Raw genomic sequence first — 19,677 nt, forward strand, 5'->3', positions numbered from 1 at the left:
GCACCTCTGTCTGATTTGTGTAGAAGTTAATGTTTCCCTTTTCCCAGATGTGCTGCACATGTCAAAGCTACTAGTTCTCCTTGTGTGCTCATCCTTGCTGGGAGTGGTTGTGCTTCTATTACCTGTCCCCTGCTCACCAGAACATACACAGACCATCACTGTCCTTGCAGACAGTAATTAGAACTAGATCCTGTTTATGGTGAGGGAACATCAGTTAAATCAGCCTGTGGTTTACTTGGGATATGTATAATATGCTCACACTGGTGATGTTTTCCATCACCAGATAGAGGAATTAAGCACACTGGATTCAAGGTGTTACATCTTTTTAAGATTACACTATTTGCTGTTAGGAAGATCTGTTCATATCTATGTTCCCATCATGGTGTCAAAGCTTAGGTTGCATAATGTCTCACCAGTATTTCCACTGGTATGTTACATGATGCCCCAGAATAAGGAGGCAGCTCTTTTCTAATATTGTTGTTGCTGTTCCCACTGGCTTATTACAGCCTGGTGCTCCTGCTGCAACTGTATCTAGCTAAACTGGGTAATTCGCAACTGGTTTCTGATGCAGTCCTAAATTCTACATTACCACTCCATTAGCTATTACTTTACCTTCAAGCATACAGATTGAAGGATCTGGAAGCCCAAGAGCAGAAGCAGACACTAAAGGTCCTTTTATAGCTTCAAAGCTTATTACCTGCTGCTTTTGGTTGGTTGGTTGGTTGGTTGGTTGTGGGGTTTTTATTGTGACTGGATGTGGGAACTTAGTTACAGCCTTTATTCTTTCCAGATCTAATATCTTTTGCCATTTTGATGAAATAAAGCTTAAATATTTAACTTCCTTTTGACTCAGCATTTGGACAGATGGATGGGATACCCTTTTCACTAGGGCAATAAACAAATGTACAGGGTCTAATATACAAGCATTCTCATCACTACCTCCTAATAACAAATCACCCAAACACAATATAAGATCTGATTCACACAGTGGTTTCATACCCTTTAAACCATCCTTGATATTTTTGAAAAAAGGCAGGGGATCCAGCAAAAACTTGGGGAAGATGAGTACAAGTAAATTGCTGTCTTTTACAGGTGAGGGCAAATAAAAGGCTGACTTTCTTCATTTAATAGAATGCTTCAAAATCACTTGGGCTAAGTATTGGTCTCTCTGCTTCTGGATACTCTTCTTGGCTCCCTGGGGAATAGGGTCCATGGCAGATGGCACTCCTCCCTTTGTTTTAATACATATGGGCTGTGCTGAGACCAACAGTCCCACAACTGTCCTGGTCCCTGCTACGCTGGCACATGCTTCTTAAAATACCTCCTGATCTCGGGAGCTGCCTAGTCTACAAAGACACCAACTGCAAGTGTGACATTAAAGATTTGTGATGGCCATTGTCCTGCTGAGCTGGCAGACCAAGTTAGAGGTGGCCAATCCTGCTGTCACAGCATCATTGCACGGTCTTTGCAAAAATCTACCATACGAAACAATTTATCCTAATTTGGCACAACCTCAGCCAAAAGCATCCCCTTATCTATGCTGGGGTTATTTCCCATCATTTCCAACACTAAAAGGGAATTCAAAATCCTTTTTTATGTGACAAAAAGAGGGACTTCAGTGTTCCTTCTCTGTGTGCCAAGGAACTCTACCACTCCCTGTGTGGTATGAGGGACAGAATCCTCTCTCGGCATGAGTCTCCAAAACCAATCTGCATCATAGGAGAGACTCGAGCCCCTCCACCTCAAGCCTTACAGGGGCTCCACAACTCCTCTGTGTGCACCTTCCACTGATCAGGCTGCACACTCAATTCTCAACTCATTACCAATAATTTCACCAAATTGCAGAAAATGCTACATGAACAGAGAGGCTCAATTCCACCCTTACAATTGATACAGAATCTGCTCAGGGAATTTTAGCACTCACCCTTTGGCTCCTCCCTGCTCCAAAGATCCCAGGTGAACTCACCCCATGCCGTTTATTGGCTGTCTGGAGAAGGGAGATGTTGAAGGCAGTGGCCTTGGGTCCCAGTTGCATCACCAAATTGTTAAGGAAACTTTCCAGTCTAACCATTCAAAAATCTCTCGGTCAGTCACTCTCAAGGCCAGAGACTTTCTCTGCTGGAGCCAAAGCCCCTTAACTGGATCAGGCAGCTCCAGTGAGCCCACGGGTGCCTGCACCCCCACTCACACACAGTCAGACCATGTTTCCTTAACCCTTTGACCAAGGGCTTCCCATCGAGGTCTCCTTCCATGAAGTAATTTATTCACGGTTCAGGAACACAGAAACAACCCGAGCTGGTGCCTTCAAGGAGGACCCCCAGCAAAGGAACCCTGGGCTTTTATACCCTCACATTCTATACTCACACACAAGTCTCGCTCTTCCTCCCAAGTCTTTGGCTCCTGCAGGGTCTCCCAGTGTCCACCCACCTCTCTGGCACCACCAGCCTTCGTGCCCGTTGTTATGCAAAGTCGGCAGCTCATGGCCTCTTGTCAACAGCCACTTGCCTCTCTGGGCTCCTGCTCAGAGCTCAATTTGCACCTCAAATTGCAATTTGCAAACTGAGCCACCTGCAACAAATGTATTCTTCAACAATATGGCCCATCTAACTTACTATGTCCAGCATAAGATACAGGCACAGGCACAGATTGCTTCTGTAGATAATAGAGACGGTTATTTAGCTCCTGAGGGTGACAACATCCACTCTAAAACCAATTATCTGAGATGGAGATGCGTTTAAGCTGAGGTTCTTAAGTCCCTTCTTAAAGTCACTCAATGCCCTGATTTAGTCCTCAAAAGTGACCTGCTGGCACATCCTCAAGTTCAAGGCGTTGCTGAACATTCACTAAAGACCCTCGTTTCCACCAGTGCATAAGAATTTACTTACTTGTGAAGATCCTGATCTCTCTTTTTTGAAAGCTGACTACAATAGGAGAAAATTCGATACTTCAAACTCCTTACCCTGATAAGTAAACCTTTGATACTAGGCCCAGCAGTCTGCTCACTGGACTTGTCTTCCTCCAGCAGTGTTGCTGTCATGAAACAGGATATATGCAATAATTATTCCAGTAAAAATGTTTTGACCTTGTTAAAAATTAAGAAAACCACCTGCATCTGAGGGTTTGGGAAGCTGAGTGGTAGTCAGTTATCTTTATCCACAGTTCAGACTTTACAAACTATTAGGCAACTCCAGAATCATACCATCTGCTTTACCTGTGAATGTACAAAAGGCTAAAAATGATCCAGGATCATTTGATTCCTTCCAGATTGCTCTGAAAGAAGCCCGGGATAAGTGAGTCACACAAGAAGCAGTCAAGCCTCAGGATAAGGAACATTAGCATTCAACTTATCCAGAGCTGAGCAGCAGTAATGGGAAAAGCACTTCAGGCATTTCTTAGCTGTCTTTTTAATACAACTTACAAGTACGAAAACAGAAAGACTGTATCTGATCATCCTCTGCTAAGCTTTTGCTTTGGCATAGAGGAAGACCATCCTGGTGTTGGAGGATGTGCAAAATGAGTCTTATACAACAATAGACCACCAGTGATCACCACATATCCACAGATAGGGCTGTGGAGCTCTTCTCCAAAACTCAGAGTTTACTGGACATAGGCCACCTATATGGAACCACAGCCCAGGAGGCCACAGTAAGTGAGAAGTACAAAGATGGGGAAAAATCTGTCACAGGGCAGTTTTTCCATCCCACCTGAAGAATGGTAGAAAACTGAGCAACAGGTCAGAAGAATCTACAACCTGCAGAAGGTTTTGTGGGAAGGACTGATTTTTTTCTGAGCTGGTTCATGCTCAATTCACCTGCTGACCCTTCCTCTCAAACCTTACACAGTATATACATACACATACACACCCTAGACAGCATATACATATATATACTATATCAGTGAGTAGGAGTGAGGGAGCATCTTCTCTCTTAATGGGTAGAAAACGTCTCTATACCATCAATGACAAAGTTGTTATCTTACATCTCATAGCTGACAAAGGCCAACAGGCAGCGTACCTCATTCGACGAGAGATTTCAGCCAGTATTCAGCACAACATTTTCTCTATCCCAGCCAAAACCAGGACACTCACATGGTCTTTCCCAGCTTTACTCTGACAGCTGTTCTACACCACTGCCTCACAGCCTCAGGCATCAGACTGCCTGATGCTCCTCTACTCACACCAAGACCAGCTGCATCTCCATGGACCTACCAAAACCTGGGGTTTGGTTCTGGGCCACAGAGTGTAAGGCATAAGAGGGGATTTCTGCTCAGAGGCTCTGGTGCTGATGCCTGCTCAGGTGATGCTTCATGTGTGGCCTGGAGGTCCACAGCTGCCCTGAAAAATATATACAGGGCCAAACCCATTGGCATGTAGCATTGCTGTCCACTCAGACCACCTTGCCCCAACATAGAAAGGACACCTAAAACTGTGTGGTAGAGCTGGCACTGACTGCAAAAAAAGGCACTTTAGAGAGAGGTATTATTGTAATGCACTGACAGACCTGTTACCAACACCATGTTTACATGAAAATGCAAGTTATTTTTTTCTTCTTCACCATAAATTCTGTCTGTCTGATTGGCTGGTTATTTTCCTAGTTATGCCTGACTTACAGAACCCAGATCTGTAAGCAAAAGTGTATTCCCTCTTATTTCTCCCAGCACATAGTAGTACCAGCTCTGGCCATATCACATCACAGGTAAACAAAAGAGTTCTGACAACATCCACCACACACACGACATAGCATTGATACCCCTCCAAAGCTACATTATAACATGACCAGCTCTCCACAGCCAATCTGGAAAGAGCCAAGAACTTCCTGTTTCCATCATCCTTTAGCTCACAGTTCCCCTTTTCTGTGGTCCATTGGTCAAAGAGGTAAATCTGAATGTTACTTTCTGCCTCTGCAGTGTGCCGTAGCTAAAAGGTCTTCAAACCAAGGTGTGAAAAGACAGGAACTCTTATTAAAGGTTTCCAGTGTAGAACAAGAGCTCTCACTTTTGCAGCTTGAAATAAACCTCACTCACAGCACAGAAGCAAGTGCAACCACAGTGGGTTTGAGCAGGAAAAGTCCTCTCAGGGGGGCTGGTGAAGGATGGTTGGGGGAAAGGAGGTGGTTCTCTGTCACCAGAAAAATTACTGCCACTCAGTTTTTCCACTCACAGTCAGGCCCTCCATGACACCCCAAAAGGGAACACAGGAACTGACCACTGAATGACGAGATATAAACTCTCTGAAAGGGGGCTGACAACAATCACTTTCTTCTCTGCCTTGACACAGAAGCCACCAGCAATGAAACTCCACACTGCAGCTCTCCTCGCCATCCTCTGCCTTGGCATCTTCACTGTGCACACAGTGAAAGGTAAGTTTGCATCCCTAGAGGAAGACAAGAATTGCTCCACTTTGCACCCGTGGTCTGATAAGCAGGATTCATTCTCAGACAGCGCTGATTTATAAGAAAACTTGCAAGAAATTGAAATCAGAACCACAAGAAAGGCAGTTTTATGGGAGATTTCGTCTGATGTCCTGACAATTACTGGTTGGCTTCTGTTTTAAGGCAAAGAGAGTTTCTGTGCCTTAGAGCATTTAAAGGTTTTCTGTGTGTTATTGTCTCTCTTCATATCATGAAATCTTGCAGACACAATGGCTTTTAATCTCACTGATGCCTTATAGCAATTAGTACTATAGGGATAGTATCATTTTAGGAAGGATATTTCTTGAATTAGATGTGCATTTACCTCTTCCAGGTATGTTCTTTATACATGAATGTTATGATATTATTTGTTATTTATCTTTCTCTAAATATATAGCCTTAATCCCTCTAAAGGCCCTATTTTCAAAAGTTCTTCCAGTTCTGGATCACATATTGCTTGTTTCCTTTTTTCTGGACAAATCTTTTGGTACAGACAGGAATACTATGACCAAAAGCGAAAAAGGAGAGTAATAGATTTCTACAGTACCTTCTCTCTCTTCATAGAATCATACAATTTATCATCTTATTTGAGACCAATTATAAGCACTGAGATGAGCCGTGCCTATTAGCCATGCTTTAAATAAGTTTGTCTACAGTGGTGTTTAGGTCACAGACTTTTGGATTAGGTTACATGTAACACACAGAAACATGAAGACACACTCATTAGATAATACATCTTCTAATCACAATTAAAATGAGATTCACACAAACCAGCACATAAAAATCACTGAAAACACTGATATCCAAGCCATATGCAAACCCACAACCATGCAAAGAGAAACGCAGAAAAAACATACTTTCACAAAACCACACCAAAACCAAACTGAGACTTGCTAAGCATTCACAAGATTAGGAAGCTACACGCTGAGTATGTTGATCCAGCGCTGCTATAGCTGGATCACACTACATTCTCATGCATTGATTAATGATACTGCTCTTCTTGGGAACACGTGTTTTAGTATCACAGACTCATCGCTTGTAATGACATTCTCCAGGTCATATAATTGGCCATACAGATCATCAAGGCTGAAAAAGCACACTGTGGTGGTCTGTCTACAAGCAATAGGAAAACAACTAGAAAGAATGACGAAGAAAACAAAAAAAAAACCTGAAAAGTGGTAGTTACAGGTGCAGAGCAGCTGGGTTTGTTCCCAGCCTTACAGAGGCTCAGCTCCTATTCCCTGCATCCATTCCCTGAGGATGGTGTACTAGCAGAGAAAATATTTCCAGGATAAGTAAGGATGGCTTGAATGCCTTTGAGATCTTTTAATGTCACATTTTGAAAACCAGGCTAAGGCAACAAGATATTTGTAATGATTCATAAAATAATGGATTTTATTACTTGTGATTAAAGCAAGATTAGAAGATATATTCCCTCAGGCAAAGTAAACCTCAAGAATTAGCAACTGTGTCAGTACCTGTGCACTGGCTGTGGTACAACTTCTCCAAAGGCTGGCATGTATTTCTCTGAGCTTTATCATGTATTTCAAACAAAGGAAAGCTCACAGCTAAAGACACTATGCACAGAAGGGTTTATATTTGGCACAGGTCTTACACTTCATTCAAGCCAGTTTCTCTCTAAATTCTTTAAAAAGAAACCTCAGAGTGCAGTAGTGTTCTGTTTGCACGCTTCATGTCTGCCCGTAAGGGTCAAATGCTCTTAGGTGGCCCCAAAATACAAGGCAGTAGAAGGATTTAGTACAATTTAGTTCCAAAGTGAAGAACAAATAACACCTCTGCCCAAATAAGCACTGGGCCTAGGAAAAGACATGCCATGGCCCTGTCCTTCTTAGGGCTTTTATTGTGTCTACCCAGCCCTGCTGTCAGTGCCTTCAAATGCATCTGCAAGACCTTATCCTTGCTCATAATAGAAAAGCTTCTCAGGAATGCAGGAGGAGAAAACATCTAAAACTGTCCCTGGTAAAGATACATGTTTCTTCAGGCAAAAAAGCCTTCTTAAGCGAAATAAACCCTAATATCCTTGTAATAGCTCTTTTGAAAGGGTCTTCTACCCTTACACTTCCCAAACCCCTCTTTCACAAGTAAGAGAAAACCAGAAACTTCCAAGCGGAAACTTACACATCTTTGTATCCATATACTCCATCTCATTTAAACAAGCTCCCATTTTTAGTTATCATCAGGCAAGATAACTTCCCTGAAACTGGTATGCCAATATCATGATCCTCTTTATTAACAACCAGTCCATTTCACTGAATTGTTTGAAAATCTTGAAGGAAAGTGAGGATTAAATACCACTCCACTCTCTAAGAAACCAGTTATACTAAGATTATGTACTTATCCTTCTAGCAGTTACACCTCCCTTTCTTTCAACAACTTTTTTCAGTGCTAGTTTTAGATGGCCACTGTGAGACCAGGAGCCTTGCTTTCCTCTTATTTTTCACTTGGAGAGCAGGGGGAATTACTGATCCACATTCAGATGCCATATGAAAATCCATGCAGTAAAGGTGACAGATCTAAGTCCTACTTCATATGGACACTTATTTGCAGGTGATACAGACCTAACTATGAATCATACCAAATACCTGTTCTGCTATGGAAGCTGTGACTCCCAAGGGGCAGAGTTATTATACAACTGGTCAGGTGAAGAGGTGAATATTAGTATCTTAACTGAAAGAACAGGAACACTTTAGAGATGCTAGGATGCACCACAAAAAAATAGCCTAAGCTCTCTTGTATAAGTGGTATTGTGGCTGTAAATCATCAGACACTCGTGTTCTAACCACAACTGCAAATCTTCTCAAACTCATAATTTATTAAGTAATTATGGATAAATATGAATATAGTATTTACTTCCCTTTTCATTTATTGATTTTTTCCCCTTCTTTTCTAGGGAGTGGTGCAAGTGAGTCCATGCGCAAATTCAGTTGTGTACGTCTGTCTACAAGGCAACTGAGCATCCGAAACCTTGTCAGTTATGAAAAGCACGCTCAAGTAAATGCCATCATGTAAGTACCTAGTGCACAGTTCACCTTCACTGTCCCTGCAAACATGCCACCAATGAAAAGGGAAGGGGCATCACAAGACACTTCATAGACCAACTCACTGAATCTGGCTAGTTCAAGTCACTCTTCCAATTCTCCCATGAAGGAGTCACCTGGCAGCTGAGGGAGTGAGGGGAGATGAGTGGGCCTCAGAGAGCTGGGAGATGTCTCCTGCTCATGAAGAATGGCAGAAAGCTCACTGAACAGTCACATCTTTTGTGGCCAGCAAATGGGGGAAGGTCTCAGCAAGGGTGGAGCAATCAGAAGCCCAGAGCACTGAACTGAGCCAAGGGCAAAGATCACGTGAAAGAATATGGGGTAGCTCTGACTCCTGCTAGGAGATATGTTTGGTCTTTTGAGCTCACAAGCATGCATTTTTATAAAATCTGGATCTGCTCCTGGAAGGTAAATGTTCATGATTTAATATAAAATCTCAGAACAGCAGATATGCTTCTTTGTTTTAATATCAGTATATATGCACGTGACCACATATATTACACACATATTTATGCCACAAGTAGGGAACTAACATTGCTTCTGGCATACCAGTTAACATCTGCAAACTCCTGCATTTGATATTGTTGAACCACATTTTTCCCAATGCTCTGCATGAAAACCAAGAACAGCAAACCTGGGGTTAGTGACTGGAATTTAACGGTCCCTCTGGTTTGCTTTTTTCTTCCTATAGGTTTATCAACAAAAGAGGTATCAGGATTTGCGTAAGTGAGGATCAGAATTGGGTGCAGGCTGCCATGAAGAGTATAGAAGAAAAACGTACCACCAAACACAAATAATCCTGTCCTAGACAAGCGTCTAAGGTCAACTAGCTGGAATCATCATGAGTGCTGCAGATAACCAAGAAGAGAACCTTAGTAACTACTTTTGCTTCCTATTTATTAAGTGCCAATAAAATCCCTGAAAAAGCACAAACTCACCAGAATCTGTTCATCACTAGTTGAAGGTCTGTTGACTTTCATTTTATGGCTGAACTCTGTTACACTGCCTATTTATGGAAATGCTTGCCAATATTTATTTACAACTGAATGTATGTATCTTTTCATCGTTGTTGTCCTAACCAGTCTGGCATTTAAGGGTGAATGACAGAAAGTTTCACATACTGTAGAGAAGAATTTGACCTCTCACAGAGCTAGAAGAGTGTAGACCTCCCTCCTGATGGAGATCAGAACAGTCTGCACTGGCCACTGGTTTTAAGAAGGCGCTACATAATTTAATGGTTAGTCATATTTATATAATCTATAAGCAATCTAATTTCATGCTTCAGGCTGTCATCTGATCAGTACAATATTCAGAAGAAGATTCTTGGGCCTTCTATTTTTACACACAGTATTGCAGCATTAGCTCAGTTTACAATGATGTAGGGATACTCTCATCAAGGGATTATGTGGAGTAATTCAGTGTAATTCTATGGATGTAACCCTGTTCAGTCTTATTCTGGGGAAGACTTATCCTACCCACTGATATTTGTGAGGTTACTTCAGTTTTATCCTCACATGAGACAAATATGAAACAATTGGTTTGCTTCCTCTTTTACTTTCCTCTGAATAAGAAAAAAACATGTCTGGAATCTGTATTTTACAAACTCGTAGAAATACACATAAATGTCTTACCTTTTTAAAACTGATACATGCTACAAACAGAAGGTTTTGAATTTTAATAAAGCAACTATAAACTTGAATCAAGCAGTGTATTTGTCTGCTTGTGTGCAATTAAGACAGATACTGTTAAAATGGGCACCAAGACTACAGCACAAATCTGAGAACTTAGGGGCAGGTTAGTTAGAGCTGACACTACTGCCAATTCATGACTGATTGCCCAAAAGCAATCTGATTCTGAGCTTTCTACATCATATTTCAGCTGTAAAGCATATTTCAAACAACACCTCTTCAAAAGTTCAGGTACTTAAGAAACAAACTTCATGCTTCAAACCATGGTAGAATGACCCCCACATTATCAGAGGCAGACATGGAAGAGATCTGGTCAGAGAAAAAAAAAATGGAGGACCTTGAGGGATGGAGGAGAGGTACAGGCAGAGGTGCTCCTAGAATAAACTTCCTCCCATGCTACCACACGTATGTAGGCTGCCCTTCTGGTAACTTTTAGGCTTTTCATCACAAATAACCTCTTAGTGATACTCACAGAACTACAGCTCTTCCAAACTACACCACAGAAATAAGATCATGTTAGTCTAAAAGCCAGTCTTTACAGTTTCCTGCTTTGGTCAGGTTTGCAGACAGAACTTGTCTCCTCTGGCTCATATTTTGTCAGTGGTCAGTCCTGTGCAGGGAAATGCGTTTAGTTTTAACTATCCAGGACAGGTTTTTAAGTGGTCCTGTTGCTCAGGCAGGGAAAAGAAGATTGACTGTATGTGTTACATTATAGAACAAAGCCAGGATACTGAGCCTCCATTGTATGAAGTGATGCTTCCATACTGAAGTTCTTGATATCAACAACACTAGGAAAAAAATAGTTGTAGCTGCAAACTTTGCAAGAAGAGCTTTACAGGTAGAAAGAAATGTTGTGAATAAGATGTTACTGAGTATGGCAATGTATAAACTGTGTTCATTAGTTTTGAATTACTGAGCTCAGACCCTCATATTATAAACAACAGAAACACTTCTGTTCCCTTCAGCATCATCAGACTGTAGTCAGGCTACAAAACCAGGTTCCCTATAAAAGCATTTTTATGGTAAGCTCTTTCAGATGAATATCATCAACTTTCATGGATCAAATTTATCCAGGACCAGAATGAACCGACATGCTTTTCACAGGCAGAATTTTAATGCCTATGCTCATACTCAATAGTATCATATCTTGAAATTAATCTTGCTGAAGGGAATATAATTTATTTTTTTATTAGGACTATCACAACCTGAGGATATATTAATTAACCATCACATAGCAATTAATACTTTATATCTGTTCATCTTCACAGTTCACTCCCGTTTAGTGTGTGCTACAATGGCCATGCACTTTCTAATGTTGAGAGATATTTTTGTCTATCATTTACCACTCCATGCTATCCACCCCCAACTGTAGTTTGGTTAGAAGATCTGAGAAGAAAGGAATAGACCTACAAAGACAACTCCTATAGATGCTGCCCAGAAGACCTAAAAAATATTCTGCTGCCATGTCACGATCTACCTTCTCTCCCATTTGCTGTTGCATGAAACAGTAAATAACTATTCCAAAACCAAATATGTGGTTAGAATTTAAATGAACCTCCTAACTTTGTGAGACTCATTTGAGGTGTTTCCAGAACATATTTTGCTTCAAGGCCTCCTTATTGCCCCTACTCCGTTTCTCTAAAGAGAGCACTGAAAAATGGGGTTGCACAGCAGGCTCTTTCCTGGATTTTTTTTCCTTAATTCCTGTCTGTGGCTTAAAATAAAGGAATCTAGACCAAGTTATTCCATATTTGTTATGCAAAGAAAGAGGCTGGTCCTGTCACCAAGGCAGAAGAAAAAGACTCCAGAAATACAAGCTCATGTCCTGCTCTACTAATGACTCATTGTTTGTTTTTGTGCAGTGGCTGTCACTTGATTTGGGCGGATTATTATGTACCACATTGAAAATTTCTTGCATTAAGCCCTTAAAAACTGAAGAAAAAAAGTCCGCAGAAAACTATTTAGAAAACTTGACACCTGAAACAAATCTGATAACTTTTTTGTTCCTTCTGGGTTTCTGAGCCTTTTAGTTCCCCTCCAAGGTTACAGTTTTCTCAAGAACCATCAGGGGAAGAAGCATGTGTTGTACAACTAAGCACTAGGACTTGGAGTCTCTCTGAAAGACAGGTGTTGGAGAGAGAGATCGTAAGGGTGCACAAAAACATGAAGGCACACGTGTGAGTATATGTGCAAGATCAGGGTTTTATAGGCTTCTCAGTGGAGAAAAAACCTGCTTTTTTCCTACCAGCTTCTATCTAATGTCCACTGTGTTGCCAACTCTAACATGCCCACTGCTCTGAAACCATCTTAGCAAATTGCCCTGGTATTCCCCAGTGGGACAACACTGACTCACAAAAACACTCAAGTGATAATTGCCTAGTGCTTCTCTGACAGTGTGAGAAGAAAATGACTGTTAGGGCTCCAGCCTACCTCCAGGATCCACATACCTGCCTACAAACCAACCCTGAGCAGGAATTGCCATTTAAGATTTGCAAAATCACCTGGTACTATCCTTGGGGTGCTTTTCATGAGTTGCTGTGCAGTTCAGGTTTACTTTACTAAGGCTCTTTAGCATCAGTATCTCTCATGTAGGAGATCTTGTCTCCTGAGGAGAACCTGTTATAATGATACCAAATTACTTAAGCAATTAAATTGGTAAAATATTGCAGATCTCCATTTCTAGATTTTCATTATGCTAGAAAAAAGTAAAGTGGTCATTACTTACTGAATGCAATCAGTTACATGATTGTAAAAACATACTCTAAGGCACATTTTATGGGCTCAGACTTAATTTCTAAAGTATCTGGGGTTAACTTCACTCTTTAAGCTCAAACTGGTTGATTCCTCCCTATTGTGACTCCTTGTAAATGAATGAAAGTTACAGGAATGTCTAAATCCAGTTTTTTCCACTAGAGATATGAAAAGCAGTTATCACTCAGATAAAATCTGAAAAGAAGCTTTGTGGTTACAGCTAAAGATTTTAATAAAACTATAGCTGGGTGGGATTTCCACCCCCAAAACTGTTTAAAGCATCTCAGGACTTGGGCCGACAGTCTAGAATTACAAGAAGATATTTGCAAATTCTTAAAATGTGTTTTTACAAACTCTTAAAATGTGGCTGCCTAACAGAACTTCTACTCCAAAGCAGGATTCACAAGGTGACCTGTGGTGATGGTTATGTTCTGCAGGGGAGAGTGTGTCTTCTGCCCTTTCCCTCATCCAGCCCAAGAACATTGTTGTATTACCCAGGGCTCCCTGGAGGTCAGGAGAAAGCATTAAACTTTTGACAAGCTCTGCCCCACAGAAGGGACATGTGGCACCCCTTCTAGAGCTGCTTCCAAAGATACCAGTGAGAGTAACCACTGGTATACACAGCCATTGTGATCAGGGCGCCTCATTTCCATTGCCATTAATAAAACGAGGCTTTTCTTTGACACATGATCTCCTTGTCAGTCATCTGTTGGTCAGAAGTGTCATTTTGTGCTTCTGTGGGGCTCTTTAAGTACAATGTTCAAATTGTAGACAGCACAGTGCAGCAGAAAAGTAGCTAAATTGAAACAGGCTAAAATAAAACTTATTTCAGAGGATTCCAGCCTCAACAGGGTTTGAGCAGGAAACGCTTTCACATGGGGGCTACTAAGAGATAACGGACAGGAAAGACAGTTCTCTGTCACCAGAATTTAAGTTTTCTACACATGTACCCATTGCCTACTACTCCACTACCTTTTTTTGGCAAAAACAGGACGTGACAACCGAAAACAGTACATAAGCTCCATGAAAGGAGGCTTGTGTAAATCACTTTCTTTTATGCCTTAACACAGAAGCCACCAGCATCAGCACTCATGCCACAGGTATTCCGGTGACCTGTCAGCTTGATATCTTTATTTTGCCCAAAGGGAGATGCAAATTTGTAGCAAACAGGAAGACAGGAATTCCCAACCACATTGCACCTGCAGTCTGATGAGTTTAGAGTTCATTCTCAAACAGAGCTGATTCATTTGATCAAACCAGAAAGAAATTTTGTTGAAGGCAGATACAGCATAATTTGCTGAATGAGAGATTCATCTTAGTGGTGGGCTTCCAATTTAATGCAAGGAGAGTTTCTTCACCTTAGAAATCTTATTTGCTTTTCTGTAACTGTGAAATCTTGACACCATGTATATAATGCCTTTTAATCTCATTGATGCCTTATGACAAGGAGCTGCATGAGTTAATGATGTTTCATGAAGACTCACAAGTCAGCTTCAGATACAATCACTTTTTGCTTTTCATACTTGTATTTCATCTCTTATTTGCCCTTTTTGTAATTCATATAGACCTAATCTTCTAGTATCCTCATTTATCAGTTTGTCAGCCCTCTGACAGTGTATCTTACCTTTTTGTTGGGTTCTTAGCTTGCTGATAAATATGTTGTAGTTGTGAGGATACTGGAAACAAAAACAGCTTTCAAGACAAATAGGTACAAGAGATTTATATAATGAAGTTTTATTTTGTACATTTAAGACCACTGTTGCCTACTATTCACTGTGTTTTCCTGAAGAGAAGTTCTATATCTGATCTTACTTGTTTGCAGCACTGTTACTAGCTTCTCAGAGCCAAATAATTCTGTTTTCTGGAAGGGATAATTTGCTTTAGAACATTCCCATGTGGGGAGAGACACATGCAGGATAAAGTCGTAGAAAAATACCCTGGTGTTTTTCGTTGCTAAGTAAAAGGGCTATGCAGAGGTGACAAGGCTAAGAAGAGTAACCAAGGTAGCTAATAGCTTTGCTGACTAAGTGCTATAGAAGAGAGATTTTGCCAAAAACTAATTGGAAAAAAAAAAAGACAAAAAAAATGGCTAGGAGACTATGTTGTAAGGATACTTTACAAAGAATTTGCTTGGAGGAAAGTTTGTTCTTTTATAAAAAGCCAGTGTTAAAGGCACAGCAGGCAGCAATACCTTGTAAGAAGGAAAATAATTGCAAGGCGTAAGAAGAGAGGAGATTAATTGGTCCTCTCATGAAAAAAAGAAATAGAGAACAACAGGGAAGAACAGTAGTGTCAAAGGAGTATGGGAGGCAGATCGGGGTGAAAAGGCAAAAAAGGATCAGAAAAGCAAATGAGGAAAAAAGGGGATAAATGAATTCATAGATGTGGATCTTGGTACTCATAACATTTCCCAGTTTCTCTCAGAAGGCTGATCGCTGCAGCATGAGTTGAGAACATGCTCACAGACACTATGAGTTTCTTGGTTAAGAGCTGGCCATACTTCCACCTCTGTCATAGTGCATTCCCTCTGCAGAACACACTGGTGTGGGGAAGGAAGGAATGATGAGGCACCATTACTTCACTAGCAGTCAATACAAACCTGTTTGCCTTCTAACAGTTAACACTTCATTCTTTTCAAAACCACTCAGCACAGGGAGGAGCGGGTGGCTTCTATTTTTGGGTGTCTATTGGTGTCCATTTTAGACAAATTAACCTTCCTTTTCAGAGATGAGCTGCTGTGCATACAGAAGTTATAGGTGTTGTACAATACTGGAAGTTGGCAACCAAAACTAAACTACTGCAGTTTATACACCTGCAGAATAAGGGAGGACATTTTTCATCCTATGTAAACACTGGTCTGCCCTTGGAGAACATTTTGAGATGTTCCCACTAGTGGTACTTGCCCAATGTATGAACAGTTAATATTGCTGTCCGATTTTGTATGGAGTATGCGATGACAAATAAATTTAAAAGGTCTCATTATAACATTTATAGTGAATCTTGAGCTGGAAACCAGAAGTGTAATGGTTGCCTGGCTTTGCTCCACTTCTACAGGTTCCTTACCACAGCAGACCACAAGATCTATGTGAGGACTGACCTCCAGTGGGAGCAAGGTGCATGGAAAAACCAGAGAGGACAAAAAAGACCTTCCAGCAGAGCCTTGTATGCCAGTCCTAACACACACAAGAGGCAGGACGAATGCACCAAAGACTGTATTTTTTCCAAATACTGTGGCCACTCCTAATCCTTCTCTCAGGAACACATCATCTTCCAAATGCATTCATAAAAATCCATCAACACCCAAGCCCACTCTCTGTGCCTGCACAAAATGCTTCGCCAAACGTATTCTCGAGGCCACGGTCACTCCCAAGCCAGTCCACAAGGCCATGTCCATAAGTTATACCTACTCCTAAACAGTGTCCCAGCTGCACTCCCAAAAGCAACAGTCACTCTTAAACCACTCATAAGTGACAGTACAAATGCATGGCAGATGACTAAACATGGCACCAAATACACCAAAAAACCTGCAAAGTCCCTATCTGCACATCAAACTACTTGATCAAACCTGTTAAACACTATGCTGCCAAAAAATCTCTGACCAAACAAGGGCTCCATTCAATCCTACTTCTCTGCTTGTATTTTCTGGGAATTAACTGCTATAAGAGGTTAACAGTCACCCAGCTATAACCATGTCACATGCTAGGGGAATGTATGTATTATACTGCACATTGCTAATTAGATGGAAAGATGGAGTTCGATTTCTCTGAGCCTCCAGAGCCCTTCAAGTAAATCCATGCTCACTGAACAAACCAAATGAACTCCTTGAAGCCACATCATTATATTATTTCACTCCAGTAAAGAAGCCTGCTCATATAACTGAAGAAGACATTTGGTGGTTGAGATTTTACTGAAAAGAAGTCTCAGGTAGACCAAAACATTTTGCAAATTCATGTTCACCTTGACAAACGATTGGGTTGCAAATTCAAATAGGAAATCCCACAAAAATCCTGAGAGGTTTAACTTTGTCATCTGGCAATATTTGCATATCATATTTAAATTTAAATTTTAAAATCATTATTTATCTTATTGTATCTTTATAATTTAATATAGCATATTTATAGATAATACAACCTTTAATATAAAATATCTAAAAGCTTGAAAATTAAATAAATCACAAATACTATTTTCCTGAAAAATTAAGTAACTTTTTTTTTAATAAATTTTGCATTTTGGGCTAGTTTGAGACGAAATGAGAAATGGGTACTCTTGGAAACCCTCACAAATCCTGGCATTGATGCTAATACAGTGTGGGATGAGGTACTAACCATATTAGTTGTTTCAACTAAGGAAAAATAGAAGCCTGAAATCTGACTTAGGAACTGCATAAGTTCCAGTAATTCACTTTACGCTTACTTGTTACTAAATGAGTCTGACTTAGCCCATACCAAGTAATTATAGAGAGCATTTTAGAGGGCAAGTACAGAGATGGAGGCAGACACATAAGGGTAACACAAATCATGTTCTGATTCATTTTTAAAGCCACTTGACATTTACACATATGACAAAGTGGTGGGCTGGCAAAAGGGGGCTAATGGAGGGGAAAATACAGAATAGGCAAGCCACAATGAACAAAGCCATGAGGGTGGTTGGGGGAAGGTCCAATAAAACCTCATTTTTTCTCAGATAACAACTGTGGAAATTATCTGGCTTGCTTCAGTGTTAAGCACAGTGTCCCGAGGCCCACCAGGCACTGCCCTCAGGAAAACCCATAGACACCATCTTCACAGAAGAGCAGGGAGAGGAGACAGAGTACAGCTTAGCTGCATGTTTGAAACCTAACTTAATACAGTAAAGGATTATTTATTATCACCTACCACCTTTTGTACCTTTCAGCAAATTTTTAGGAGCTACACAGGGCATACACACAGCTGCTTTGAACTTGCTGTAATATAATTAGTTCAGCCCTTACAGAACTCAGCAAATAAAGAAAAAAGAATACCGTTAAACCTAGGAAGAGTGTAATTCTAGGAGTCAATTAAAAATAATGTATTTACCAAATCAACTAAGCTACAATTTTTTTCCTTACAACTTTGAAAAAACTGCTAAATATACTAAGATCCTTTGGGGAATCCAAGCTCCTTTCATATACAGAACACTATCAAAGGGGAGTGGGAAGTCTGTCACTGCCATCTGAGCCCACCATCAGCTAAAGACATTTGGAGTAAAGCATTACTACAGTTTGTGCAGCCTTATGACAGAGTCAATTTTTTTCCCTCTCTTTTCTATTATTTCAGATTAAGTTTCCCATGGACAAAGTCCTTCTCTGCCATCACTGTTTCACAATCAACACACGAAGTACCATCCTGTGATTCTACTGTGATAAGCAAGGCTAGTTCTAAGGGCTCCATGGAGCCTCGCTTTCTGCCAGGCTATACCCACCAATCTGCTGCCATCTGGAACTTGTCTTCTTAACCACAGAGCAGTCCTCCTGGCAGCACTGAGGGAGGAGAGAGACTGGGGAAAGCTTTCTAGAATGAATGGTGAACACAACCAAAAACACACAATTTTCAAGTCTCCTCATATTCTTTAAAGTGCTGCCAAACCCTCTTTTTAAAATTACAGACGAATCATGCAGTCCTATTTATTTTTCTGACTCTTGTCTTTCAGTTCAGCTGTGATTCTGGGGCACAGTAAAGTCCTTCTGCCTGTGTGCTTGGTGTGACTTTTTACTTGGCAAACATGAACCATGGCTTCTTGCTCATTCATGTGGCAGACGAGTGTTGCTGGTTCTCTTGCAGTCAAGTAGTAAACAGATCCAGACACACTCACTGGATCCAGCAGCACCATATAATAACTATCCTTTCTGCTGAAGCAAAATTATTCCTTTTGATGCCAGCAATAATTTAGTAGAATACAGATGGAGGATCAGAAGAATTTGGCCCAATAGTTTTAACTGACCAAAATCTCAGTTGCTTTAGCTGATTAATCCCATGGGAATTCTTTTTGCTGTTGCTAACATGGTTTAGTGGAAAGCACTTCTAGACTTCAGAAGAGTTGTTTCAGATCTGATGAGGGAAGATGGAAGCAGGCAGGTGGTATGTGTTAGTTCGAGATTGTCCAGATCAACTAACCTTAAGCTCTTTTTCTCTGCCAACTTCTCTTGTGGATTTATTCAATACTGTATGAATGACTGCCTTTCTGCTTCTGCTCCTGGGGGTTACAGGCAACCACAATTGTACAAGACACCTATGTCCTTCATCCAGAGCCATCCTTCCAAGTCTCCAAACACAAGCTGGTACACTCAGAGAGGAGTCAGTGGTCCTCCACATACAGCTAGGTAAGACAAGAAGGCAAAAGATCCTCTGAGAATGAAATAATACTGCATGAGATTGCATTTTCCTGTGAGCTACTCCATCTCTCTTTCCTGGCCTCAGACCAAATCGACTAGAGTTACAGAGCTAACTGTAACCCAGTTATAAACCCATTCCAGTCAGGCAGAGGAATGTGTCTCCTTACTGTAGGCCAGATTCTTTGGTGTAAGACAGATGCCCTACTAACTTTGCGCTTACCTAATGGACATATTTCTGCAGCTTAAACTCACAGGTTACAACCTCAACTGTTAAATCTCTCTGTCCTTAATTCTGAAGACACTTGTTTAACAGATTTTAAGTTAAAAAGTTTCAAGAAGAAAGTGCAAGCACCCAAACAGATGCCTGCAGACATACTCCATCACTTGAAATTGCTAGTGATTGGGGAAGAAAGGCTGTGCAT

At 40.9% G+C, this 19,677-nt stretch overlaps 1 protein-coding gene across 1 annotated transcript; it reads left to right on the forward strand.

The window, feature by feature from the left end:
• The first annotated feature begins 5,036 nt into the window (after positions 1-5,036).
• On the forward strand, positions 5,037-10,160 carry LOC139680075 (cytokine SCM-1 beta-like). Its single transcript, XM_071572345.1, has 3 exons — positions 5,037-5,357; positions 8,320-8,434; positions 9,159-10,160. The coding sequence occupies exons 1-3, from the start codon at positions 5,210-5,212 to the stop codon at positions 9,262-9,264; spliced, it is 369 nt and encodes a 122-aa protein (XP_071428446.1). The 5' UTR covers positions 5,037-5,209; the 3' UTR covers positions 9,265-10,160.
• The last annotated feature ends 9,517 nt before the right edge of the window (positions 10,161-19,677 follow it).

This window comes from Pithys albifrons, chromosome 1, assembly GCF_047495875.1.
Source record: "Pithys albifrons albifrons isolate INPA30051 chromosome 1, PitAlb_v1, whole genome shotgun sequence".
Classification (NCBI taxonomy): domain Eukaryota; kingdom Metazoa; phylum Chordata; class Aves; order Passeriformes; family Thamnophilidae; genus Pithys; species Pithys albifrons.

Coding starts and splice junctions, on each gene's coding strand:
- LOC139680075 (XM_071572345.1), top strand. CDS start 5,210: ATGACGAGATATAAACTCTCTGAAAGGGGGCTGACAACAATCACTTTC. Junction 5,358..8,319: donor CACTGTGCACACAGTGAAAG/GTAAGTTTGCAT, acceptor CTTCTTTTCTAG/GGAGTGGTGCAAGTGAGTCC. Junction 8,435..9,158: donor GCTCAAGTAAATGCCATCAT/GTAAGTACCTAG, acceptor TTCTTCCTATAG/GTTTATCAACAAAAGAGGTA.